The sequence below is a fragment of the Aythya fuligula genome, chromosome 14 (genome assembly GCF_009819795.1).
Source record: "Aythya fuligula isolate bAytFul2 chromosome 14, bAytFul2.pri, whole genome shotgun sequence".
In the NCBI taxonomy this organism is placed as follows: Eukaryota; Metazoa; Chordata; class Aves; order Anseriformes; family Anatidae; genus Aythya; species Aythya fuligula.
The window spans coordinates 19,420,658-19,448,086 of NC_045572.1; the positions used below are offsets into that span (position 1 = coordinate 19,420,658).

The following is a 27,429-nucleotide window of genomic DNA, read 5'->3' on the forward strand; positions in this document are numbered from 1 at the left end:
TTACAAAGTTTTTAATGTATAGATGTTTGGGACTTTCAGCAGTTCATATAAAATCAGCTGGATTGCTTTTAAGTTACAGGGACAGTTGATGAATGCCATTGTCATGTGATTGCAAAGTTAATCTCTGTATTGTGCTGTAGTAAGACGGAGCAATGGAAGAGTTGATTAGTGATATCTCGTAATCTCAGATCTTAAAAAGTAAGTCTGCTTTCTCTTAATTCATATGTTAAAAGTTAGCTGTGTGTTTGATAATGAACTTGGCAGAGGAAACAGCTTGGGTATTTGCAAGTCGTATCTGCGCTGTGGTATCTCGAATCTCAGCAGTCCCGCAGATGGCGCTATTTATACTGACCCACTTCTAAGACATGCTGTAACTTCCTTAACAAAACGAATTTTTGAGTACATAAGGTTACTCTCCTCCCAGATTTAGAGAAATGCTTCATTCAGTGCTGTTTGAGTCATTGTTTTTGTGTCTCAAGTCATACTTTTTTTATAAAACTTGTTTTGGATTCTTTCATTGAAGTAATTAGTAAAGAACATTACAATTAACATTACAATTCTATCTTTTTGCAAATATTTTTGAAATAAATTGGCAATATTTCTAGTACACTTTTGATACTACATCTCTAATGAAGAAAAATAGAAGTTACATTTGTTATAAACACAGGGGTTTAATTTCACTTTGTGCTGGAGGATTTCCAACCTCATGTGATGGAATTGAAATAGTTTAGGGAGAAGCTTCTGACGTGTTTCAGTTTCCAAGTGTCAAAACTGGACCGATGTAGAGAAAACTTGTGCAGCTTCCTTCTGTACCCTAACATGAAGGTTTTTGGAAATGCATTCCCCTTACACCTGTCTAATTTCCTAATGAATTTTTCATCTAATTGAAGAGGATTAGATGCTTTCCCCTTTGTGGCCTGTGTCACAGCTGGAGAGCAGAACAGTGCATGATGGCTTTGGAGAACTAATGCTGTTTTCAGAGCATTTTCAGCTCATGACATTCTAGGTAACAAAAAATGAAGGAAATATTTGCTGCCACTGACCTAGTGCAGCTTTGTGTACCTCTGTACGTGGCTTCATGGCTTTTATTACTCCCCCCTCCCCTTCTTCTACCTCCAGCCTTTCCTTAATGACCTTCATCACCTCACCTTTTCCTCTGGGTTGGACTTGGATTTCATCCCACCACTCCCTGCTAGTCGGACTAGTTTAAATCTGTCCTCCTCTGGCTACTACTTCCTAAATGCAGCAGCAGACTGAAAGAAGCAAAGACAGTCGGTTTCACTTTGCTGCTGCTCTGATGGATCTGTCTGAGCAGATGCTGTCAGTGGAGAACATCTCCATTAGCATAATCTTCCATGGTGCTACCTTGCCTAGGATGAACTTAAACCCCTGAGTCGTCATTCAAACATCGTGGTGGGTTTTTTGTTGTTTTTTCTTTTTTTTTTTTTTTTTTAAGCAGCATCCCAGTAATTGCTAAACAGATGGCTTAATGTAGGCAGAAACTGTTGCTGCAGCTTAAAATCAGTTTTAAATTTGATCTGGCATAAAATTCTGGAGCACAAATAATTCACATTTTCTTGTCTAAGAGGCTTTCTTTTTTGCCAGCTGAAAATGGCATTCCAAATTGTAGCAGGAAATCTGTAGCACCCAGACTCCCAGTGGTAGCTGACGTACAATGGCAGCTTTCCAACATGCTTGCTTATCCATTTTACAGGTGTAGCAATGATGCAAATAGTCAGCTGCCCGTATGTAAAGACAGTCGCTACCACCAAGACCGGTAATTTTCAAAACCATCTTAGTTCGTTTTGTCTGTAAGTTGGCATGGTAGTGAATGTTGTTGTTTATTTTTTATTTATTTATTTGCTTCCCCCAATTAATTGAATATCTATACTTTACTTTCAAGACCAGTATAAATGCAAATATCGTATTTGGTCAGGAAACAACTTTCCCAATTAACTGTTAGTGGTAGCTTATTTTTATACAAAAAAAAATCCAGTACATTTTTCTGTAATCACTGAGTTCTGTAATAATTGTGAACCTCTTCATGCCCATACCTCTTAGTTATTAGTTTCTTGTGTGTGGATTTTTGTTTTTCTGACTTCCACATGTATAGTGACATGATTGTGCTTGCATGTTGGTGTGCGTGTACGTGTCTTAGTATAAATTTTTAATTTTTCATATTATGCATTTAAGAAATGCCATTTACTGAAGTTAGTTTATGGCAATGTGTAATGTGTACTTTTTCCCCTTATTTAAAATGAAACTTTTTCATGCAAATGGTGAAAGCTCAAAACTATGATCTTGTGATGCTAGTCGTATCCAATTCACTTCTATAGAAGTTGTCATTCAAAATACTTTCAGTATATCCATTTTGTTGGGATAAACAGAGAATTAACAGAATAACGTAGCATTTTGACTTTTTTACCTTTGCATATCTGCTTGGCATTTTGCTTTAGGATGTGAATAAAATGTTTTTTCCAGTCTTCAATACTAAACAAAACCATCACAATCTGAAATAATTTAATTCTTATTTCTTTTTCATCCAAGGCTCTAAATTTATGTTAATTTTTAAGTCAGGGTTTAAGATATACCAGAGTTCTGATCCGTATTGTATTGTATGGCTGAAATTCAAACCAACATTGTTGTTATTACTTATTTTTTTTTTACACAAAAGCATTAGGAGTATGTTAAAATGACAGAATTATTCCACTGTTTAATTATAACTTGCTACAGAGAAATAAGAAAGATGTGTTTCTTAGCATAATGCTTCATTTTGAAGTGTTAAAGGAAATGTCTAAAAACTAACAGGCTTTGTTCTGTGTAGAATTGGAAATTAATTAAAAATTTATTTATCTGTTTTTCTTGGTAACACAGGCATTACTGATCAGAAAATGTAGGAAGGAAGTTCAGTAACTATGCCTTGCTTTCGAATTTCATTTTCAAAATAATTTTTATGTACTTTGTAAAGTAAGTCAGTAAAGTGCTAGGTTTTTGTTCTTGGGTATTTCATTGTCATTTACTGTTCTGTTTCCTTTCCCTTTTTTCTTTTCTCTTTTTTTGTTTGTTCTTTATATAGGTGTCTTGCCAGGAATGGCACCTCCCATTGTACCTATGATCCATCCTCAGGTTGCTATTGCCGCTTCACCTGCCACATTGGCTGGAGCAACAGCAGTCTCTGAGTGGACAGAGTATAAAACAGCAGATGGAAAGACTTACTATTACAACAACAGGACTTTGGAGTCAACATGGGAAAAACCCCAAGAACTGAAAGAAAAAGGTACTTTAATACAGCTTTATACCAGGCAAAATTCCTTAGACCATTAATGGTTGTGTTTGAAAATATGAACAAGAATTTTTCTAATCCAGTATCTGCCTTAAGCATATTTTGAAATCCTGATTATAAGGATCCACTTAGAATCATAGAATCATTCAGGTTGGAAAAGACCTCCAAGATCATCTGGTCCAACCATCCCCCACTATCAGTATCACCCACTAAATCATGTCCCTAAGTGCCAGGTCCAACCTTTCCTTAAACGTCTGCAGGGACAGTGATTCTGCTGCCTCCCTGGGCTACCCATTCCAGTGCCGAACTAAAGACACTTAAGCTGTTTGAGCCTGGAAGTTGTAGCTTCTTTGTTTCCCACTGCACTGAAAGAGTATTTTGTTCTAGAGTTGCTTTGATATCCTGTAACACACAAATAAATGAGTCTTTCCACTCCAGTAGAGTGTAAATACTGTACCTACTCATCTGTTTGACGAGATCGGAAAGAAAGACAGAAAGGTGCAGGTGGGGGGATCATTTATTTTAAAGAGTGTAAACCAGGAAAGTATGTTGTTTGTGAAAAGCTAAGTGTATGATAAGTTTTGAAATAGGAAGAAATTACCTCCTGCCTCGCAGTTCCCAAGTTGTATTCAGGTCATATTCTTGTCTTAATTTTTATCCACATTATATCAATGGGTGTTTTCCTTTGGAGGCAAATTCTTGTATCACAAATAAGGAAGAAGGGGCAAAAATCTTGTGGCTTTTTTTTTTTTTTTTTCAGTTTGAAGTCTTTTTTGGGAGAAATAAAATACAGTCAGAGCAAATAGTTCTTGCTCTTATTCTCTCATGAATTTTTAGTAACAAGAAGTCTCTGTTTAGACACACTCCAAACACTTATGCAGTGAGCTAGTTTAATTGATACCCATCTTTCTAATAACTTGGGTATAAATAATAGCTCTGCAATTTAGTGATGTGAAGTCACCTAAGCAAATACCAGTTTTGCTGACTGAAGATTATATGTTGTTTTTTTTAAATGGGTACAGTGCAATTTTCAGATGAGTCTCCATGAATTTTCAGATGTGTTTTTTTGTCACAGCATTTCTAATCTGAAGGTGGCCTTCAATGTTGCTTGCAATCTAGAAAATATTTCCTGGAAGTTCTGGAATCCTTATGTAATCCTAGCTCTGTATATACTTCATTTATTATTAACTCTGTATTGAATTACTTGAGTAAATTTAATGTTTCCCTCTCTGGATTTATCTTTTGATGCTTCATTTGCAAACCTATGCCTTAATTTAGAACAATTCAAAAAAACCCACTTCTCATCATGGTGTAGACTTTTTTTGTAATTGGATCCTTACTTGCAAAAGGAATGTCAGCCTATCTGACCGTAACTGCTAGTAAATACTGTTCGTAGGAGAATTTGAAGTCAAAGGAAGTCTTTGCCATTGTGATGGGAAAGAAATACTCTCAACTACACGTAATCACAAAGTGGCTAGCAATTAAGTTGAAGACCTCAAGGCTTCTCTTCTTGCTTTTCTTTATAAATTTAATGTTTTTCCAATTAGCTTTTTTCCATAGTTTATGCATGATGTACTTACCAAAAAAAAAAAGACTTCCTTGCCAATGTCCCAGTATCTCATGTTGAAACTTAAGACTTTTTGTTTTAAAAGTTGAATACTTTTTTGAATATGGATGATATTTTTTATTAGTGTTTTGGCTATTTCTATCGATATGCTTTAGCTAGCTTTTTAACAGCTAAAGTTGTCCTGCAGTATTTCCTTGTCCAGTCCCAAGTAGATCATGCTACAGGAGATGAGATTATTTTTATAAGCACACATTGTAAAGCACAAGGAGGGTGGAATGGGGTGAAAACACGTTAAAAATAAAATTTTCCAATTTACAACAGCAAAAGCGAAACTTACTGATAAAAAAACCACGTCTCTTTTGGTTCTATAATTGTTTATTAATAATACTAAGGAAATTTTTATCTTCATGCAGAAAAAATGGAAGAGAAGATTAAAGAGCCGATTAAAGAACCTATGGAGGAGCCTTTACCAATGGAGACAGAGGAAGAAGAGCCAAAAGAAGAACCTATAAAAGAACTTATAAAGGAGGTAAAAGACCTTGCAACCAAATAGTCAGTATCGCCATTTTGAATCCTACATCCTACAGGTGTGGATGCATCTGTAGACCAGGCATATTGACAGGAGACATGGTTAGTAGTTTGAGTTCTTGAATTCCTGGGGTGATTTTGAAAGCCTTCCTTTTTGGCCTCACAGCTTTTTTTTTTTTTTTTTTTAAGGGGGAAAAAAACTTTACAAGAATCATAGTATGTGAATTAAGTTAAAAAAAAATAATAATAATAAATTAATGTGAACATAGACAAAAAAAAATAGGTAATTACATCGGTGTGATGATTTCTCATCTGAAGATGTTCAGAAAAATGAAATTTGCTGAATATATGGAATCTTTAAATAGCCATTTTCCTACTTCTTTACTACTTAGTTTTTGAGCAGTTTTGAAACAAAACTTTCTTTCCATGTGCTATAACCAGTAAGTTTAGCTTTCTAGGAATTCATATCCTAGAAAATGTGTAGTGCTTACACTGCAACTTTTTTTTTTGTAATGCTTTTTGTCATGCTGAAAAAACGTAGGTCTTAAAGATACCAAGATGCTTGAATGAAAATAAATGTTTTTATATTGATTCCTATGAACGTCCATGTAGATTTCTAAGCAAAACCATGTAATTCACTGGCTGGTTTTGCTACCAATTTGCCCCGTTTACTTTTGAGGTAGTTGCTAGTTGTTTTTTTTGTTTGTTTGTTTGTTTTAATCATAGAATCATAATGTTACAAAGGTCACTGTAGACTTTTGACTGTTTCATACTCCATGTCTCAGTTTCAAGTAAGTGTATTTTAAGAATAAAAACAAATTTCTTTGAGTATTTGGACCATTGTCCCTATGTTTAGGCCTTGAGTCAAGGGTTCATGCAGAACTAGGAAAGCATTTAAGTAAAGTTTCACTGAAGTCTAAGTTAAGTAAACACTCCGGTTTGAGATTTTGGAATAGCAGTTACTGTCTATGTGATGAAATTACAATACTGTTGTTTGAAGTGTGGATGAAGTATATTTGTGAGCTGCTTATTAACATTGTTTTTAAAATACTTTTGCTTGTTTAAAGCCAGTTGCGTTAAAATAAATAAATAGCTATTTATTATTGTCTACATCCTGTAACTTTTTTTTTTTATCTTGAGGAGCCAAAAGAGGAAGAAATGACTGAAGAAGAAAAAGCAGCTCAGAAAGCCAAGCCAGTTGCAACCACTCCTATTCCAGGAACCCCATGGTAGGTAACGATTTTCCTTATGGCCTGCAACTGGGGCGACTGAAACAAGGAAGGTTGCTGGAGAGGTAGAACAAGTAATAACGTGTGAAGAACCTTTTTCTTGGTACTCTTCTGACTCAAATAGCATTTGTTTCCTTCAGGCAACACAATTCACACTGTCCCAGTACTTCTGGTGTTTAGTGGTGTGTGCACATAGTCTTTGTACCACTCACTAACTGCAGTCTGCAGCCCTATGAGATGTTACCAGCATAGATTTCATATCCCAGCCAGCTTCATCTGCTACTGATTCCTTCTGATCTGGCATGAAACACTGGCCAAAAAGAGAGCATGTGTACTACTTTTGCCCTTATGTATTGGGGAAGGACTAGGTGCAGCTAATGACCAAAATAATCCAATGTTTTTTTAATGTAGGATAGATGCTCAATAGCAGCCTATATGTATAGCATCATGAAGACTTTACCCGTGCTGTGACCATTATACTTTTATTCTGTAGTAGATGATTTTCAAAAAGAGAGTCAATTGCTTTCTCAAATGGAATTGTGGTATATTCTTTACATCTTCAAAAACTACAAGCTATGCTCATTCCAAACACAACTTAAGTATAGCCTATTTTTCTCTACATTTCTCCTGTGGCACTAGACTGACTCCTCTAACCTTCTGCTTTCATAGGATTTTCTTTGCTAGTATTTCCTGTGTTTCTCCCTGATGCCGTTTTGTTTCTGCAACTGTTATTTCACAGGATACTAAATGTAATTGTCTTTAGAAGTTTTCTCTTGACCAGTGGGCTTGTGATAATTGGTCTTTCTTTACATGGGGATATTTTAAGGTGTTATTATTTTTGCTCTTTAGGAACAATGTGAGTAACATCAGAAATGTTAAAACCGGGGAACAGTTATTTATTAGTTTGAGTAAACTGATACTCTGCCATTGCATATGCAGAACATTACTTTCCATCATTTAACACTAGCAATTATGGGAAGAGTCTTTTGTCAGCCCTCCTTCCGGTAACTGTGAATTTAATCAAACATGAAGAGAAGGTGTGTATTGACAAGTAGAGTGCAAGTTGTCACTGACTAAAAAAGTATACAAGCTAGAATCCACTCCTCCCTCCTCCACTTGTTTCCGTGCTGTTCCCGACACCATGTGGGTGAAGACGTCTATACTACAGTATTTGCGTTGGTTGATTGACCAGGCAGCCTGTTCGTGGCAGCTAATCATAACATATTCTTCAGACTCAGTTGTGCTGCTGTTGCTATGCCTCCAGACCAAGATTCATGGATATAAAAAGGAAAACTAGGATATTTTAGACAGGAAAGGTGGGAATACTGTGAAAAGGAAGGCACGCTGCATGCAGTATTTTTAAGAAATGCAAAACAAAAGAAAAGCTCGACCTAAAAGCTTTGGTAATTCAACAGCTTGGAACCTTCTTGTTTCAATGAGTGCTGTTAAAAACTAATTTCAGGATTCAATTGAAGGTTTGAACCATACATTATTTCATGGGATTTTTCAGTTCTGCCAAGTTGTAATAGTCTTCCCATAACGTCTATTTATGTTTCTTCTTTCTACAGACAAATACGTAGTGACTTATTGAGTTAGTGAAAGAAGAAAGAGCTTCCCAATATTAAAATTTGTCTTGTTCTTTCTTGGTCTTTGAATATGGTAATGTAAATATGGTAAAACAAAATAAGACTTTGTTTTCTGTTAAACTTCTAGGTGTGTGGTGTGGACTGGCGATGAGCGTGTTTTCTTCTATAACCCTACCACCCGGCTTTCGATGTGGGACAGACCGGATGACCTCATTGGAAGAGCTGATGTGGACAAAATTATTCAAGAGCCTCCTCACAAAAAAGGAATGGAAGAAGGAAAAAAACTCAGTAAGAGCAATGTTATTGCTTGCTTTAGAACTCTGAACATACTTGATCATTTATTTTGTGTTCATTTCCAAAATTAGTAACATTTAAATAAGCGAGAGAAATGTAAGCAGATACTAAAGAATGCATGTAGCTTTGGAAGTTCTTTAAGAAAGACAGTGGGAGTGCAAGAACATCAACTGCAATACAGTTTGAAAACAGCTGCCAAGAACACAGAACACGTGAGACTGCTGAGTTTAGATTTCTTTCTGGTACAGATTCTAGCAAATGATCCTAGGATGACATGTGGGCTTGGTATTGGAGGAGAGCAAAGTGCAAGTAATAACCAGGAGATCCAAATGTTCTTCATTAGGCTGTTTATCCTGATTTTTTTTTTTCATGGAAGTAAGAGGTCAGTATTTATACTCCTAAATGCAAAGATTGCCACGAGTCCTTTAGTCCTGCCCCTGAATTCTGATGGTATTTATCTGAAAGCAACCAAGACAGTCTTCCTTTGTCAGAATGCAGTACTGCACACATTGTCCTCTGTTTTTTGCTCAAGGACAGCCTCACTGTAAAGATAAAACTCTAAAGTATTACTGAAATCTCTTCTACAGTTAGAGAAGAGCATGAATCTACAGAAGATGCAAATGAAGATGAGCCTATTAAAATTAAAAAGCGCAAGTAAGTTTGTTTTTAAGTACTAAGCCTGTGTAAATAAAATAACTGAAGCTTCATGTAAGCAATTCCTATGCTCTTGTATGTAGTAAAGTGGTAACAGTAACTAAGAGGATTCATCACCTTCCTGCTGTTTTACATTAGCAGCTCAAGTGCTTGATATTTCTGAGATGGTAAGGAGGAAATAGCATTGTCTTAAGAAATCATTGGGATTGAAAGTAAATGGTATAAGTTATTTGATGAATCCAGGAAATACTTTTGAGCATGGTTTACCGTAGAATTGTAGACTGGCTTGGCTTAGAAGAGATCTTGAAGATCACCTAGTTCTGCCCCTGCGATGGGCAGTGATACCACCTGCTAAGTCAAGTTGCCCAGGGCTCCATCCAGCTTGGCCTTGAACACCAAGGCCAAGCTGTGGATGGGGCATCCACAGCTTCTTTGGGAACCTGTTTCAGTACCATACCACCCTTTGAGTGAAAAATTTCCTCTTAACATCTAATCTTAAATGTCCCCTCTCCTGGTTTACAAACATTCCCGCTATCATTATCGTATCTATCTGTGTAAAAAGTCACTTTCCATTTTTTTTTTTTTTTTTTTTTAACCCCCTTCCATTAAGTACTGAAATGCTGCAAGGAGGTCTCCCCCGAGCCTTCTCTTCTCCAGGCTGAACATCTCCAGCTCTGTCTTCCTTCATAGGAGAGGTGCTCCAGCCCTCTCATCTTCGTGGCCCTCCCATGAACCTGCTCTAACAGCTCCACCTCCTTGTGCTGGGAGCCTCAGACCCAGATGCACCACTCCAAGTGGGGCAGAGCAGAGGGGGACGATCACCTCCCTCGGCCTGCTGCTCCCACCTCTGTTGATGCACTTGGCCTTCTGGGCTGCAAGCATGCACTGATGGCTCATGTTGAACTTTTTGTCCAACAGAACCACTAAGTCCTTCTCTGCAGGGATGCTCTCAAGGAGTTCTCCCAGTCTGTACTCATGTCTGGCATTGCCCTGATCAGGTGCAATAATTTATTATCTTAAATAGTTTGCTTAAGTTGCTTGTTTTTCTTGTTAATTTCTGCACACAAGGTTTCGTTGCCAAAAAGTCCAGCCATCTAGGTTTTCATAGTGATTAGTCCTGTTAAGATTTGTTTTCACACTGTTACACAGGTTTAAGTGTTTTATTTAGTTCTTTGTGCCTGTCTGTTTTGCCTATTGGAAGTGATACACGTCACTTTACTCTGAGTTACTTGTACACACTATTTTAAAAGTAGTTTTACCATTTTGTTTGTTACTGTGTACTCTTAGGGATGATTATAATGTTCACAGTTAATCAACAAGCCACACATTTCTTTTCAGAAATGCTTTGGATGAATGTATCACTCGTGGTACAGCATTTCTGCCGTAATAATTGTAAGGTATTCTCAGTTTGAACTAACTCCTGTAGCCTTTCACAGGGCCTCATGGTCTAGAACGGAAGAAGAGGAAAGTTAGTACAGCTAACCAAATCTGTTGCACGTCTGGTGAGACCAATGAACAAAACCAGAATGTATTAACTTCTTGGCCCCACTTGGTGACACTGAAGTCGCTGAAAACGCTTTGGTTACTTGAAATCTTCCAGTATGAAAAGCATTCCTATCCAAATCTCAAAGAATGGTTTCCATGTTTTATAAGCCAGTAATTCTGAATTAATCTGTTATCTGTTCTGTATTGATGCAGTTCAATCTAACGTACAGAGCCAACAAAGAACTTATCAAGTTGTACTGTATATTTAATTTTTTTTCCAGGAAAGATGATAACAAAGATATTGATTCAGAGAAGGAGGCTGCCATGGAAGCTGAAATTAAAGCCGCTCGAGAGAGAGCCATTGTCCCTCTGGAGGCTCGGATGAAACAATTCAAGGACATGCTTCTAGAAAGAGGGGTTAGAGAAATAAGTGTGTGTGAGAGAGTGAGTGAGTGAAGGGGTGTGAGAAAAGGAAGTTCAGGCAGAAGTCTTAATTCTTAGTTAATTCAGAACCTGCAGTGCCTTATGCAAGGAAAACAATTTCATTGTTCTTCTGATTCATGGATATGTTTTGTTCAAGAGCCTATCTTTCAATGAACGTTAAAATTAGCAGAATTTCTAAGTGAAATTAAATAGTATCAAGACTGTTTTTTACTTTTTTTTCCCCAAGTTAAGTAAGTACACAGTTGAAAGCTGCCAGTGAAAATAAGTAAGAACTGGACACAATTAATGTTTTTGGAAATGTTCCTACACAGTAAAAACAGTAAGTTCCACTATAGTCTGTACATCCTTATATTTAAATGGGAGACTTCTTGCTTTTAGTTACCTAAATTTGAAATTTGCTTTATACAATCAGTTCTTAATAGCCTAACATACCTATCAGAGTATGAGTTCATGTAGTAACTTTATTAAAAAAATGAAGTGTTTCCAGCTACCTATGAGCTTTAATTTAGCTTCGTTAACTAGTTCTTATGGGATAATTTTAATAAAAAGTAATTAAAATGAGGCTTGAACCTCTTTAAGTTTGTTGTAGCAGAAATATTGTTTAAACTCATAATATTTAGAAAAGGTATAGGGAAGGCATGGGATATGAGAACATAGAATCTCAAAGCTTTCTTCTGATGTAGTTTAAAATGTCACACCGTAGTAATTATTTTAATGAGTAATTAAGTGTGTGTTATTATTTAAAGTTCTCAGAGCCAATTAGTGTTGAAACTTGCTATGGCAGACCCCTACAGCTCATCATCTATTAGTGATGAAAACTTCAGCATGATTTTTGTCTCCCTCTTTTCATCAGATGTCATATAGTTTTCAAGCAAAACTCTATAGCATCTGCACGTTCAAGGAAACCTAACAGTTAAAATCTGACTTTTTTTTGATTAAAGGTCTCTGCTTTTTCAACATGGGAGAAAGAACTACACAAGATAGTTTTTGATCCTCGTTACTTACTTCTCAACCCTAAAGAAAGAAAACAGGTAAAGAATTCACTCCCCTTCCAGACACATCTAGTACAGGTGTTATCTAAGTCCTCAGTCTGTTTTTTTCCTGTTTAGCCGTCTTCCGTAATCAGTATTGCAAGAGATTTTTGTTGTGATTAGGGTTTGTCTGGAAAAGGAAAAAGCCAAAAAGAGGTGGAGCGAGTTGACATTTTTTATTTTTCCTGTTGTGGCAAGATATGTGCTCTAAGACAGTGAAAGTTACATGTATACAGAAAGCTCTCAAAACCTGAATGAAATGTTGAGAATCTTCAGTATCTTGTCAAACTCCTGGAGCAATGATTAATCCAGATATTCATGAAAAATAGTAAGTGTGAAAAACCTAAAGCACATCTTCATTGTTTAAAAAAAAAAAAAAAAAAAAGTTCTTGCTCCAGAAGCTTTTCTTCAAATGGATGTATGGAAATAGAAAACTTCAAGAATACAAGAAGGATCTGCTTTCTTAAGCACATGACCCCAGAAAATGTTAACATAAAATGAACATGTAAGAAACTGTTTGGTGGTCTCAGATTACGTGTTCATGTGTGGTACACTGCATGTTCAGTAGGTTGGAATAATTTGCATATTGAAGTACAAAACATCCTTAACCCTTCTTTCTGGCCTGTCTATGTTGGTTCTATGGTGGGAGGAAAGGAATTAAGACAAAAGGAAAAAATGGAATTTTTCTCCCGTCTTGCCTGGAGCTTATGTGGCTTCAGGTTTCTATGGTTTATGTCAGCAGCTGGTGTTTCTGTAGGTATTTGATCAGTATGTGAAAACACGAGCTGAAGAAGAGCGCAAGGAGAAGAAAAACAAAATAATGCAGGCGAAGGAGGATTTCAAGAAAATGATGGAAGAAGCAAAGATTAATCCACGGTAGGAGCTTCTTTCTCGTTCATGTGCATGAACGCTCTTAGAACAAAGTACGTTGGGTGGTATTGGGTAGGTTAACTTGATTAACCTCTTCCAAAATTAGAGACAAAGAGGAGAAAAATCAGGTATTGTTGAAATCTTCATTTGCCTGCTTGCGCTCACACAATCCATAAAATAATAGAACTTGACATTTATGATGTTTTATGTATTTTCATGATTTTTTAATGCATTTTGAAGAAATCCCCAGCATGCTTTTTGGAATGTGAGAAAGACCTCAAGATCCACTACCAGATCAGAGTTTTCTTTCATAACTTTCGTCTTGAGAATATTAGTATTCCTTGAGAAGTATTAGGGAGGTTTTGTCAGTTTGGGGATTTGAAGGGACCTTTTTCTGGTCACAAAATATATTAATATAACAATATTTTGGTTGCTGTAATAAGAAAATTACTACTTACCCTTCACATCCAGGCCTAAATGCAGTGATTAACAGTAAACATGCTAACATTCAAGATTTTATTGCTCCAATTGTTTGTTCCACAGCTTTCTTGTGTATAATTCATGAAGTATGTGCTTATGTCAACAGATGAGCTCTAAAGCATTCTCTTTCAGCGTCTCTTGGATTACCTGGCACCAGTTCCTTTACAGTGAAATAACATCTCATCTGGTTCACTTCAGCTTAATTTTTTTTCAGTGATCCATGTTGGAAATTCGTGGAATCCAGTGTTATGTAAACTTTTAAATTACTTTAAATCTGATTAATATTTCTTATTTGAAACATCTGTCTGTTCATTTAATAATGGCAACAATTTTGATGGTCTGGGAAGAATGGAGACATGGGAATATTTGAAATAAATTTAAAAAAAAATAGTTCAGTATAGCATTCAGAGACTAACATGGACTGTTCTTGTTAGCTTTAGTATTCTCAACTTCCAAGATACCTCCAGCCCATCATATTGGGACCAATTCTTAGCTAATTATGGGCTGGGGTGGGAAAGAGAATTGCAACTGAATGACTGTCTTGTTTAATCTTATCCTTTGTCTTCTGGTTTCAGTGTTTGTCTAAAGATATTGCTGTACCTCTGTGAGTGTCAGACTATTTTTAATCATCTATCTCAGTCCAACATGCTCAAGAGTTTGTGTTCCACTTAAGGAGCTCTTGTTCTTCAATATAGCTATACATTCACTTTCTGATCTTTTTGAATAAGCTACCAAATTCTCTTCTTGTTTCAATTTACCCTACAGCAACAGTAGGCTGGATTTTCCAAGTCTAATTATTTCCATGCTGTGATGAAACATTCGTATGATTATAAGTGTCTCACGTATTCTTGGGGCCAGATTTGCATCAGAGCTTGGAAAAAGCACAGTAGTGGTTTTTTTTGAGGTAAGTGGCAGTACTACATTTACTGCACAGATTGGAATCTGGCCCTGGAGGTGAGAGAACTGTCAGGAAAATGCTGTGGGAATAATGGGTTGAAAGCCCAATAGTGCTGCATCTGCCCATAGCATTTAATCTATTTTCGACCCTCTGTGTTTTAAGATAGAGCTACACCATGTTCCAGGTAGGGGAAGATTTCATTCAGCCAGGGTTCTATCATGACTAACACCAAGCGATGATTTCCTCGGTGAACTCTTAGCATGGTTTGGCTGCAAGTGAATGCATGTAAATCTTTTAGTTTCACAGCTGTGAAATACCTGGACAGACTGGTGGCTGAACTGCTTAACCACAAAAAAGAAGACTTGTAGTCAGCTGAGGTTTTTTTTTTAATTTCTTGGTTTGTATTATAATCTCTGTTCCTACACCTGCACATTTTGCAGGTAGTGCTATTAAAACCAAAACAACAAAAATACTGCACCGTATAAGTCTCTTAACAATACCTTTCATGTGTGTGCCTAAACCTGACTCCTTTCTGTAGTTCACTGATCAAACATCTCTATAGTGAGTACATAGGATGGGTGTTTTTTTGTTCTTTGTGGTCTGGCATGTATTCTAGCAGAAGAAATATTTCTCTGCTGCACCTGCTTCCCAGCAAAGACGGCTCTGCCAAATTAGTTCACTTGCCATTTTGTTGCAGAACTACTTTTAGTGAATTTGCAGCCAAGCATGCTAAAGACTCGAGATTCAAGGCAATTGAAAAGATGAAAGATCGAGAGGCCTTGTTTAATGAGTTTATCACAGCGGCAAGAAAGAAGGAAAAAGAAGACTCGAAGACCAGAGGTGAGAAGGTAAGGTGATTTTTTTTAGTTCCAGCAGTGTGAATGGTGTGAGCCTGAGTGAGATGGGACAAAGCCAGTGCTTGGTTTCCAGCGTGCCTTCTCTGAGACTCAGTCCTTCTCTTTCCATAGAGGCTTTACAGTGTAAGCATTTTACAGATGTTTCTTTGGTCTTTATGAACTAACTATTTTTAAGTTTGCAGGTATACTATACCGACTTAGAACCTAATTTTATGAAACCGAGTTAACTTTTTTTTTTGTTTTCCTAAGCATGTAACATATTCTTAACTGGAATGAGGCCTAATTTTTTTCCCTATTTAAAACAAAATATATATTGTCCTGAAGCGCTGAAAGGAAATTCTTGCTTTGTTTGGCTTGAGAATCCAGAACTGGCCGTTACTTCCCTGTTCTCTCAGTGAAGGCAGTAAGATCTCAAAATTCTCTGTGGGCTGCTCTATTTAAATTTCAAACAGCTTCCATGTCTTCTCTTTCCATCTAAAAGCTAGCACTTTTAGTGACTTTAATCTTTCAGTAAATATATCTTATGTATAAACTGCTGCTTATTAGAATTAAAGGTCGGCTATTAAAGATTGATGAATTCCAAATGTCATTTGACCATATTGTCAATAGTAGGGAGCAGGCTTCTATGGAGGTGGCATCAACTATTACCAACAAAATATGCAGCCTCTTACCTAAATGTCCCTGTGTGTTGTGCGAATGGAGAAAATAACCTCTAAAGCCTAATCATTTTTTGACATTTTAAAGTCTGCAATATTTCTTTTGTAGCACAAAGTTAATGTAAATTTTGCTTACTAAATACTTGCTGAAGAGAGAAATGCTGAATAACATGTTAGATTTGCAGACAGTTTACTTGTTGAATAAGTCTTGCATATTTTTTTCTTAATTGAGGCACTCTGGTCTAATTTGATTTTGTGTTCTCCATTTTTTGCGAACTGTCTTATTGCTGATATTTTCAATAAATGATTGTGCTTTCAGAGGAGAACTGATGTAGTTCAAAACTAGACTTCTACATATTGCATTTCAGTTATGAATGGAATTTTAAAGCATTCTTGCAGCTTAGTGAAGTTGAAAGCTTAAAAAAAAGTAAATGTTTTGTTGCATGATTGTTCTAAGTTAAAAAGTTACGAGAGACTGTGTGTGTTTGCTTTTGAAATAATGTTTTTTTTCTCCAAAAGCGTTTTGTAACCATTTTATGTATTCTGTTTTATAACAAGTGGATAGACTTTACAGTTATGTGCTGTGCGGCCTGTCAATCAGTTCAGTCTGACAGCTGTCAATCACTGACACGCAAATATTATGGGATTCCCTAGTGAGGAAAGAATTGGTATCTCTGTGTGGTGACTTTAGCCTCCCGCAGTTCCGGTACTTTACATTTTTTTAGTTTTTTACCTTGTGAAGTGATGAGAGTTGTACCTGCAATGTGTTAACTGCCAAAAAAAAAAAAAAAAAAGACTTCTAAATACACCTGAAATATTTTCAGTCTTGTTTTCCTTTGATTTTGAAAGTGTTTAAAAGAAAAGAAAATTTAATGCATTTAGCCTGAAGCTTTCTCAGTCTGTTTTAAAAGTCCAAAATCTTTATTTATGGAGGATCAACTTTACAGAAATCTTTAACGTAAGGGTTTAAAGTTATCCAATATTTGATTTTTACTTCACTGATTTATGACTTGCTGGCTGGCGGTAGGGCCCAGCTGAGTTTTCAGATAGTTGTTTTTATTCACGTGGCTAACGTCAGTGAGTAAACAGGATCGTAACACTTCGGGTGACGGAGGTAAGCAGGTACGCGTGGGTCAGAGGCAGGGGAGGACACCTGGGAGTGACCTGCGCGCTGATGGCTTTGGCCAAGTTCCCGCTGTACTGTCCCAGGACGCAGGGACGTTGTTGCACGTCCTCAGGATGAGCAGTGCCAGCAGACAAGCCTTAAGTCCTCCTTATGTTGACTTCCCAAAGCTCGGTTGGAAATGCACTGCTGCCACGTTGCCAGTCAGCGTCGGCATCCGGTACAAAGATCTCTCAACAGTTTTCTTCTGTAATATTAGTTAGTCAAGCTGGTTACTGTGCTTGTAGATATATCAAACCCGTATATTGAAGAGCTGTGATCCTAAAAATTCCTCAGTGAGATGTTTTTTGTCTTAATTTTTCTAAGTTTTCCCCTTTGTTTTACCTCGGTGAGAAGTTTTATGTCTTATTTTTTTTTTTTAAGTTTTCCCCTTTGTCTTAATTGACAAACAAATCACAATACTTGTGCTGTGTACGTTGCAGATGAAAGGTAGTTCTGACTGCAGTTAAACCCGTGCCCTGAGAGTATGAGAAGTCTGAAAGGGCCGTTCACTTTTCTCAGGAGGGAATTGGCTCCATGATCCTGTTTTTCTTCAAAGTCAATCGTTAGTGGAGCAGCAGATGGCCAGGGCGGTGTCTGCACAGCGTCTGAGAGAGGGCAGGGGAATGCTGCTGGCAGTTCCTGTAAAAACATCCTCCTACACAATGTATTTTTTTGTTAGGTTTGATTTTGTATTGCAGCTGGTGCCAAAGTACTTCAGCAGTGCTGTGAGTGTAGTTTTTATCCTGTTTGTCCCATGGGATATATCTATCGTACGTGACTTGTGCCAGGTACTTTGGTTTAACTTTGAGATACCCTTACTTTATGGACTTCTGTAGTAACAGCTGGGCGTTGTTTGATGTTCTGACAGATATTTCTAATGATTTCTAATGCTATGGCTTAGAAAGCTTCATTTTTTTATTCTGCATGCATGTTTTAAGATGTTTTGAAACAACATTCTTAATCTTAAAATGAATAGATGGTTTGCTTAGGATTTTGTGCAGCTAGTGTAAGAGTGGTAGTGCTGTAGATATAGAGTAACTTCTCCACTGGCTCTAACCAGTTTGTTCTAATCTGTGCTTACCATCTTAATCTCCCAGATATAGTAAAGAAAAAAATGTCTGTAAAGCCTTTTATGTTTATGTATTGATATTGTGAAGAGCTAAAATTATCCCTGGGTAAGCCTGCAGAATGTTGGTTCTGCTCTCATTCGTACGTGCTGTAACCAAACACGTTTTAGAGCATCAGGATGGCGCTTCTCTGGCAAGCAGGTTGCTCACCTGTCCGTCTGCCTTCTTCCTTTGTGAAGCTGTGTTTTGGAGCTAAACAGCTTTTGGTGGTCCCCTTATTTAAAGGGATGAGGAGAGGAGTTAAGTAGTAAAAACTGAATGGCCAGCCCTTCTCAACTCATTTTTTTAAGTACTGTGCCAAGACAAAAGAACTTGCTTCGTGGGCTACCAGGGTTCAGGGCGCTGTGAAGGCAGCGCGCTTCACCTTGTGTGCACCCTTGAGGTGCAAGGAGGCTAACCTGCCCCTTGCTGCTGTTCAGAGGTGGAGGCTTAAATGCCAAACCGGACTTCTATGGCATAAAGAGGTGGAAATAACGTGGAAAAAAAAAACCTAGGACCTCAATTGCGACAGCAACAAGGGAAACTACCTACCCCAGAAAATGAGATAGGTAATAAAGGCACAGTATTTGCTCATGCATCTGCTGATTCTGGGAGTTCAGGTGAAAACATGTTGCTAGTTTTGTCTCAAGATTAAAAAAAAAAAAAAAGTATGATCCTCTGCCAGCCTTTCATGTTGTTAGCATTATGGACAGTGTTGATGTCCCATTTCTAATTGAAAATGTAGACTAAAACGTTTTCTTGAAGTTTAATATATATTTTCATATCCATCTCAACTGTAACTTACTTGATCACTGTAAGCACTTAATTCTTCATTGGTTACATCCATTTTGCTATTTATCAGCAGATCCAAGTGTTTACCTCTGTTCATTGTGCACTTGGAAGATGAATCCATAAATACTTGATTTGTTTAGTGCCCGTTTTAAAACTGGATAGCTGCTGAAATATGGATAGCAAAAAGCTACGTGGAACGAGTAGCATGTTACTTTGATACATAAAAGTTTAAAAAATAAGCTGAAGTAAAACAATAAAAACCGTATTGCTGAATCATTCTTTAATGAATATAGTTCATCTTAAATTAGGAAGATCCACTAAATCTACTTGCTTTAGCAAAATTGTCCCAAAGGGGAAGTGAATTTTAGACATGTTATGTAATTAGTTGTAATTGTAATGGTATGTAATTAGTATACTTCCCTCTGTTGGAGGTAAGTTGATTCCTTTTTTCATAAGAGCAAACTGTTACGTATCAGCCTCTTTCTCAAGTGTTGTCTTTCTGTTATTGTCTGTGAAATAGATCAAGATGGACTTCTTTGAATTACTGGCTAATCACCACCTGGACAGTCAGTCTCGCTGGAGCAAAGTGAAGGACAAAGTAGAGACTGACCCTCGTTACAAAGCAGTGGATAGCTCTTCACAGAGGGAGGACCTTTTCAAGCAGTACATAGAAAAAATAGCAAAGGTGCGTGTGACATTCAGAAGTGTGTCTTTGGAGGCTCTGCTGGTTATGTTGCTGTTAATGTGGGATGTATCGAAGACGGACTCGGGTGCCTTCGTTCCGTACTTCAGAGAATTCTGTACCATTGCTAGTTTGAAGCACCCTGGAGGACAGCTTGACTCTTAGAAGTCCTACCCATGGTACTGCTGGTGCCAGTGTTCGTGGGATGTGTATGCCTGCACACGTACATGAACACACAAGATGTATGGGAGAATTTCTCCAGCAGAACAAGAGAAACAGAGACTCACATAAAGTCGGTGGCTTTAAAACTTGAGAAAATACAGATGCTACATGGACTATTCCCAGCCAGGATGGGCGATTTCCTTTGCTGCAATTTTTGTATCAGTTGTTTCACGCAGAGTTATAGGTGGTTCATATGCAGTTCCTTCATGGGTTATTCTCTCTGTCCAGTATTCCTACTTTTCTCTTTCAGGGAATTAATGGTTGAGTCCGCATAGCTTGGTTAACAGATGGTTTATACTGTTTTCCCCAGCCCTTTATTCAGTTTGTCAGTGTATATGAGGAACATGCTCCTAAGAATAGTTGTTCTGGGACCAGTGTTGTGGCCAAACTTCTTTCAGCATATAACCCAGTAATGCCTCTGTAGCATATAGTTCTTGAAGCAAAGTTTCGTAGTCTTTTACATCTTAAATCACTTTGTTTTGTTCCAAGATGCCTTCAGTTTGACAATCCTTTAGTTTGCTTACCTGCCTAGTGAAAATATGAAAGGTGTCACATTATTATTGAGAAAAGTTTCTGCTCTTCTTATGTTTCAGAATTTAGATTCTGAAAAAGAAAAGGAGCTGGAAAGACAAGCTCGCATTGAGGCAAGTTTGCGTGAACGAGAGAGGGAAGTCCAGAAAGCTCGCTCAGAGCAAACCAAGGAAATTGACAGAGAACGTGAGCAGCACAAACGTGAAGAAGCAATACAGAACTTCAAAGCGCTTCTGTCTGACATGGTAAGATATGAACAGGTTCTCTCCTGATCTATTCATTGCAGGAGCTTGTCAGTGCATTTTGCTGATTGTTGCACTACAAAAAGCTCTTTGTTAATTGTAGCTGAATATATATAGAAATAGAATTATATTTTCTATTCCACTGCCCTCCCTTTTTCCTGTTGGGAGTTTTGCATTGTTTGTAAGAGAAGGCTTTGCTTTTAGGATTGGTGTTCTGACAATTTGCCCAAAGGGTTAGTTCACAGTATTATTCCTGCCGTGCTTCTCCAGCACCCCACTGGTGATGGCAGATTTTTAGACATGCTGCTGTAAATTTCTGTGTCTAGAAAACTAGAAAATTAGGAATATTCTCCTTATTCTTGTGTTGTCTCTTCTTCATGCTCCAAACACAGTCTCTCCAGACTAGAGCCAAGGCAGTGCAAAGCTCCTGGTATCTCTTTGCAAATAATTATCTCTGAGGCTACTTCTCCAGACCACTTACAGCTAATATAGTATATGGTATCTCTATCTGCATTTGAACTTAGGCAAAGTAATTCCCTCTGCCACTGCTTGCTTAGTATTTATAATGAAAGCTGCCATTGTCTCATGATGTTTTTTAAATAGCTTTTATCTTTAGTTTGAACCTTAATTTAAAATAAGAGAGAAAAAGAAAGCTTAATAATGTATAACAATTATCAGTGAGCTATAGAAAAAATGCTTTTAAATAATAATCATCCTTTGACTCAGGTGCGTTCTTCAGATGTGTCTTGGTCTGACACCAGAAGGACTCTACGCAAAGATCATCGATGGGAATCTGGCTCCTTGCTAGAAAGAGAAGAGAAAGAGAAACTCTTTAATGAACACATTGAAGCACTTACCAAAAAGAAGAGGGAACACTTTAGGCAACTTCTGGATGAAACTTCAGCGGTAAGAGCTGTATATGCTCAAACTTCAGACCTTTGCCAGTATATTGTGTAGTATTTGCCAGTATATAATTTATATTTTTCTGTTTTTCTATCACAGAAGCTGATTTTTGGTTGTTTCTATTTCCTGGGTCCTTTTGTTTCACCACTGTCTTTTCTTCTTAAGAAAATGTATACATTATGTTTCCGTAGCTGTTTATCTTGAGTGTTATTTCAGTTTAACATATGGTTCATTTTCATTTAAACTTATAATCAGTGATCTTTTTATCTCCTGCAGGATGTCACATTTCCCCAGTGTTGAGCTATTTGGTAGTCTTTACTATATGGCATCGTGGTCTTTCAAATATCCGATGTTTGTGTTAGTAAATAATCTTACCACGTTTATCAGTCTTGACATTCTCCTGTTTTGTATTGTGCTACTGAATCTGAGTCATTGCACTGCTCTGTGCAATGTAATGGGAATCCATCACCTGTTTGGTGTACTGTGGGGTTCTAGGGAGTCTTGCTCTTTTTTAATTTCATGCAAACTTCAGTCAACTTTCTTTAATCCTGCAGTTTTTAACTTATTTTTAATGCATTAGATAAAAATGCTCAGAATACTAGGTGGATCTTAGTGTGATGGAACAAAATGACAGACATGCTACTTCGAAGCGGTTGTTTTTTTAATTTTTAATAAGTAAAACTTCTAAAAAATATTTTTCTAGTACGTTTATGTATATATGAATGTTAAATGTGTTGGAAAGTAAATGATGTTCATGAGGACTTTGCCTTGAGAGTACTATCTTAATGAAGAAAAGTAAATCTATAAAATTAAAAATACAAATATAGTAGTATAAATAATCAAAACCAACATTTCGATATACAGTAACAACTGTGTTAGTGTACCTGGGAGATATTTAACATTCCATATTCTTAGAATCTAATCTTCTTGCAATTTTAACTATTTTTCTTTCTTCTGGAAGATAACTTTAACATCAACGTGGAAAGAAGTGAAAAAAATAATTAAAGAAGATCCAAGGTGCATTAAATTTTCTTCAAGTGACCGGGTAAGAGGTTTGCATCAGTGTTGTTAACTTCCAGTATAATGCAGGATACAGAGAAAGTTAGTGACTGCTGAAATGATTTCTGTTTTATATGAACAGAAATATTTTTTTAATTAAAAATGCAAAAGATAAAAATACATTCAATGTGTAATTGTTAGTTATGTTCAGCATGCTGAGTTGCATGAAGTACTCTGCATTCTGTGCTTTAAGCTTATCTTTTCCCTTTCAGAAAAAACAAAGGGAGTTCGAGGAGTACATTAGAGACAAATACATTACTGCCAAAGCTGACTTCCGAACCCTATTGAAAGAGACCAAATTTATAACGTACAGGTGTGTAGCATGTCACCAAAGAACTAATCTTTTTACTATGCTTTTCTCTGTACATGGCAACAAACTGATGACTGTTTTTTGTCTTAAAGTAATTTGATGTCTTAATTCTTACAAGTTTTCATCTTCCAACTTTATCTGACAAAAACATCTGCATCAGAAAGAGGCCGCTTTTGGCTTTATTTTGATGCCCGTCAGGTGGTAATTCTTACACTTGCTTTCAGATCCAAAAAGTTGATCCAGGAGTCGGATCAGCACCTGAAAGATGTAGAGAAGATATTACAAAATGACAAGAGATACCTGGTACTTGACTGTGTACCAGAAGAGAGACGCAAACTCATCGTGTCCTATGTAGATGACCTGGACCGTCGAGGTCCACCTCCACCACCCACAGCTTCAGAGCCTACAAGACGAACAACAAAATAATTATGAATACTCTCATAACAGGGTATCTGTTAAAAAAAGCTTGCATGAGCCATCTGTCAGGTTTATACATATACATTACCGTGAATATATTGCAAAACCATCTTAGGAGCAGAGGAAGAAGCAGCATTTGTGAACATAAAATGGTCTCTGTATAAAAATTAAAAAAAAAAAAAAAAGATGGGGAGAGAGAACATTAAAGTTATTTATGATTTTTTTGGGCATGACTGACAAAAACCAAATGTGGGCTGTGTTTGGTAACTTCAGATCTCAGAGCAATAGTGTGTCTGTATGAGGTACGGATGTCTGATATCTGGAGGCGTTCTTCTCAGCAGTGTTATGTATGCAAGTCTTAGATGATTGTGCTTGTGGTTTGAACTTGTAATACACGTGTGCCACCGGCTTCCTAATGGTTCACCCATGGTCACCTGTCTGAGGAGATGAAATGCTGTCTCATAACTGAAATTACCGATTACTGAAGACTGCGTTCTGGAAACACAAGTCCTGATCCTGTGCTTGCTTTCACCCTTCTAAATGGAACTAAATCCATTAAAGTCAGTTAAAGCTGAGAGAGGAGAATTAGGACTACAGAGACCAAATTAAATTTGCTCACAGGTCTGCTTTGTTCCTTACCCTATCCATGGATTAGAAACAAAATCAGGTTGCTCTGCCCAAGTGAAGATTTGTCTAACAATTTTTACTCAAAGTTGGAAACACTTGGTAAATAACAGTGGTTACCAGAACAGAACAGGACGGTTGAATAAACACGTTTTTATTTGCGATAAAGTGATCTTTACATCTGGATTAGACTGTGGATTTCCCTTCTGGGTAATTCTTGTAAACTATACTCCTGTTTTGAATGTTAAACTTGTGTTTCTAAAGTTTAATTTTGAAATGTTGGGATTGTTCAGTTTATGTATTTGAACTACAATAAACCAACCCTTTTTATATATGGATTGTACAGGCCTGATAACAGTTTCTGTTGGACTTTGGTGGAGTTGTGGATTTAAGAGTAAAGCAAAGAACCGAACTCATCATACATAAACTGTTGGCCGTGCTTGGCAAAATAGTGAATGATACTGTGCAGCATAAAATTAAATTTCATTAACGTTCAGATCCCATCTGTGCAATTGGGTGCCAAACAACATCATTTTCTAGTGTAGTTCTTCACTTCTACTGTTAACGATGAGATGGTGGGAATGGTGGTGTCAGTGTTTGCTTCAATTTCTTCTACGTTCTACATTGACCTGTTCCTCTGCTTTGGGTGGGGAAGGAAGGATTCTTCATGAGAAACTTTTTCCCCCAGCAGTTAATTATGTTAACCAGCCCCTGGGACTTCTACTCTGAGGACCAAGACAGGAGCTTAAGGCCATTTACAGTGATGTAGGCAGCTGGGGAGGGATTGTGTTTCAGATGTCAGCAGTGCAGGTGGCTGTACTAGGAACGCGCTCGGTTCAGGAAAAGCATCCGTCCTACCTGCCTCCTGGTGGCTGACCGCTGCCACGGGGCGGCCAAGCCCCTGGGCGGCCAGCTGAGGGCCAAGGCATTGCGTCAAGTGGGACTGTAGCTCGCTTGGACATCAGCCCCTACAGGACCTGCCAGCACTGCCTGGGGGCGGCTCTGCCTGGCCCTCTGTTGGCCAGGCACGGGGCCAGGCCCACCAGGGTCAGGCAGGTTTTCTCAGCCGCTCCTGCCCCTGCCTCGGGGATGTGGCGTGGGGTGGCCCTGCTGAGCCATCGGCTCCATCGCCCTGCCCCTCCTTACAGTCAGTGGCATATAATGGTCACAACAGTCTAATTGTGTCCTATCTCCAGCTCAGGAGTGAATGGGAACTTCCAGTCCCAAATAACCTGTCCAAAATTAAAGTTTGAGATGTGCTGATTTCCTGTTCGTATTCCACTCCTCTGGCACTGGTTCCTTTGTGCAGAGGTGCTAACCCAACATGAAGGCATTGCCAAGGCCCAGGACCCCAAAATGCAGTTGGCATCGCTGGGCTGTGGCACGCCGCATGGGACCTGGGCACCTTGGGTGTTTCTGTGCCCGGGCTCCTCCGGGTTCTCAGGCACGTCCCGTGCCTTCTCCCCGTGCTGCTGCCCCAGGGAGCGTGTTGCACCGTGGAGCTGGGTTGCAGGCACAGAGGCAGGCTGCAGCTCAGTGCTGCTCTGGGATTTTTCTTTCCCAATACAGTCATCTGTGTGGGCTGCACGTTGTGAGCACCCCACACCACCTCAGTGCTATTTCTGCAGCTTGCTGACTTTATAGCGATGTGGGAGAAGAGCTGTGACAGGGGAGGGAAGATGCGTTCAGTGGGCGTATGATAAAGGACCTTCTCAGCGCATCCCCAAAAGATTTTAGGTGCTTCACATAATTCAGTTTTTACAGAGGTAAAGACAAAGGTGGCTATTTCAAATGTCAAAATCCTTGCTGGACGTTTTGAAGAGCTCTTGGGATATCCAGGACTATACAAAGCAGCTCCCTTTGGAAGAAAATTCTCACTGTGACGCACACAGCAGCATCCAGCTGCTCTGCTTGGAAAGTGCCTTGCACACTGGGGAAAGATGCCGGGATTGAATTCATGCACGTTTTAGTAGATTAAGGTCATGCAGTTAATATGAAGGTAAATGAGCGTCTGTTTGTATAACATTTCCTTGACAGTATCAACCATGCCCTGAAGCCTCTAATTAGGTGCCTCTGCTTAAATTCATCACCAAGATGCACAGAGAATTAGCACGTGGACTACGGGGGAATTGACAGCTTGCTTTAGTGCATTATCAAATAATGGGATTCGTCCTGCTGAAGGGGGCGGCCTGCACGGCGTTCCCAGTCCTCTCGTCCACCGGCAGCGCTGCCCGGCTCCCTGGGAGCTGATGGGCGCTGAAGCCGGGGCCTTTCCTCGGCCCTGCCTCGCTGCCACCAGCCCCAGCTGCTCAAAGCCAGGAGCACTTTGTCTCAGTAAATACATGTTTGTGTTGCCAAGCCTGTGTGCAGTTAAAGCAGTATTTGGTTTCCATGAAATAAGGTGTTTGATTAGACTACTGAGGGGGAGGGCTAACCAACTAACCTTTATTCACAGGAAGGTCCCCGTCCAGCCGCACGCAATCCGCTCTGCAGACACTTGTTGCACTTGGCTAAGAGTGGAATTAACACCTTACAGGCACGTCCGTGGCCCCTGTACACCTGAGGGTCGTGCCCTTGCCAGGGTGCCCCCAGCTGAAGGTGGGAGGCTCTGTCTCCACGTAGCGGTCTCCAAAACGACGTCTCGTACTGGGATGCAAAATCTCAGGGTTCTCTGCCACCCGCCAGCAGTGCCTCATCAGCACAGCTGGGCAGACAGCCCCAGCCCCGATCTCCAGATACGCTCTGGTGCCACGGAGCTGATGTTACACAGCACTTGAAAAGCACAACAATCAGCAACTCCACACAGACGTGTTTGGGACAACTTTACTTTTGATACCAGTGCAGGTTTTCTTTACAGGAACAAAAAAAAAAAAGAACTTTTTTTTCTTTAATGGTCCATTTACTCCTGACTTTTTTTTTTTAACCATTTCATTAAAAAAAAAACGTTACTCCTGAAAGCCATCCTTTGTAGTAAATTTATAAGCCAGTGCATATTATTTTTCCCCACCTTGTACTTATCTCTTTGAAGAAGGCAAATGCTCCCTGCTCCTGCCCTGTGCAGGCTGGCTGGGTGGGGGCAGAGTGTCAAACAGCACCAGCCCAGGGACTTGAACCACATCTTCCTCTCCCCCCAGAGAGAGAGAAATGCCAGTCCCAGCCTCTATGCATTTTTTTTCCTTGTGGTACCTATGTTCCTTGACTAAGTGGCAGTTAGTCTCATTTGTAAGGTGTAAGAGTTGGTAGGTCCTTGCAGAAACTGCTTGAAATCCCAATCGTGCCTTATGAAAGAGACTGTCTATGAAAGAGACTCTCTAAAGAGTGCATTTTGTCCTTAAAAATTTGTGTAAACTTCCTTGCAAGGATGCAGGCACTGGTGGGATGCCCACTGCCCATAGCAGAACAGATGCACAGCAGGGTTACCCTTATGGATCCATTTCTCAAGTGACAGTGTTGATTTATTTTTTAATTGACTTTATTTATCCTTTTGCTTTTTGTTGCAGGAGCAGGTTTCAGA

The 27,429-nt window shown here is 38.5% G+C and overlaps 1 protein-coding gene across 4 annotated transcripts in view; it reads left to right on the top strand.

Moving 5' to 3' along the window:
* TCERG1 (transcription elongation regulator 1) overlaps window positions 1-24,253 on the top strand; it is a 34,474-nt gene extending 10,221 nt beyond the window's left edge. For 2 of the 4 annotated variants that reach the window (XM_032196681.1, XM_032196682.1), the window contains 15 exons: window positions 3,077-3,277; window positions 5,264-5,379; window positions 6,519-6,607; window positions 8,321-8,481; window positions 9,075-9,141; window positions 10,908-11,043; window positions 12,012-12,101; window positions 12,859-12,977; window positions 15,047-15,197; window positions 19,446-19,610; window positions 20,423-20,605; window positions 21,329-21,508; window positions 22,467-22,550; window positions 22,777-22,877; window positions 23,099-24,253. In XM_032196681.1, the coding sequence (XP_032052572.1) occupies window positions 3,077-3,277; window positions 5,264-5,379; window positions 6,519-6,607; window positions 8,321-8,481; window positions 9,075-9,141; window positions 10,908-11,043; window positions 12,012-12,101; window positions 12,859-12,977; window positions 15,047-15,197; window positions 19,446-19,610; window positions 20,423-20,605; window positions 21,329-21,508; window positions 22,467-22,550; window positions 22,777-22,877; window positions 23,099-23,300 (2,045 nt within the window). In that variant the 3' untranslated portion in view covers window positions 23,301-24,253. Of the gene's footprint in view, window positions 1-1,714; window positions 1,778-3,076; window positions 3,278-5,263; window positions 5,380-6,518; window positions 6,608-8,320; window positions 8,482-9,074; window positions 9,142-10,907; window positions 11,044-12,011; window positions 12,102-12,858; window positions 12,978-15,046; window positions 15,198-19,445; window positions 19,611-20,422; window positions 20,606-21,328; window positions 21,509-22,466; window positions 22,551-22,776; window positions 22,878-23,098 lie in introns of all 4 variants that reach the window. The other 2 variants (XM_032196679.1, XM_032196680.1) reach the window with 2 other exon arrangements.
* The last annotated feature ends 3,176 nt before the right edge of the window (window positions 24,254-27,429 follow it).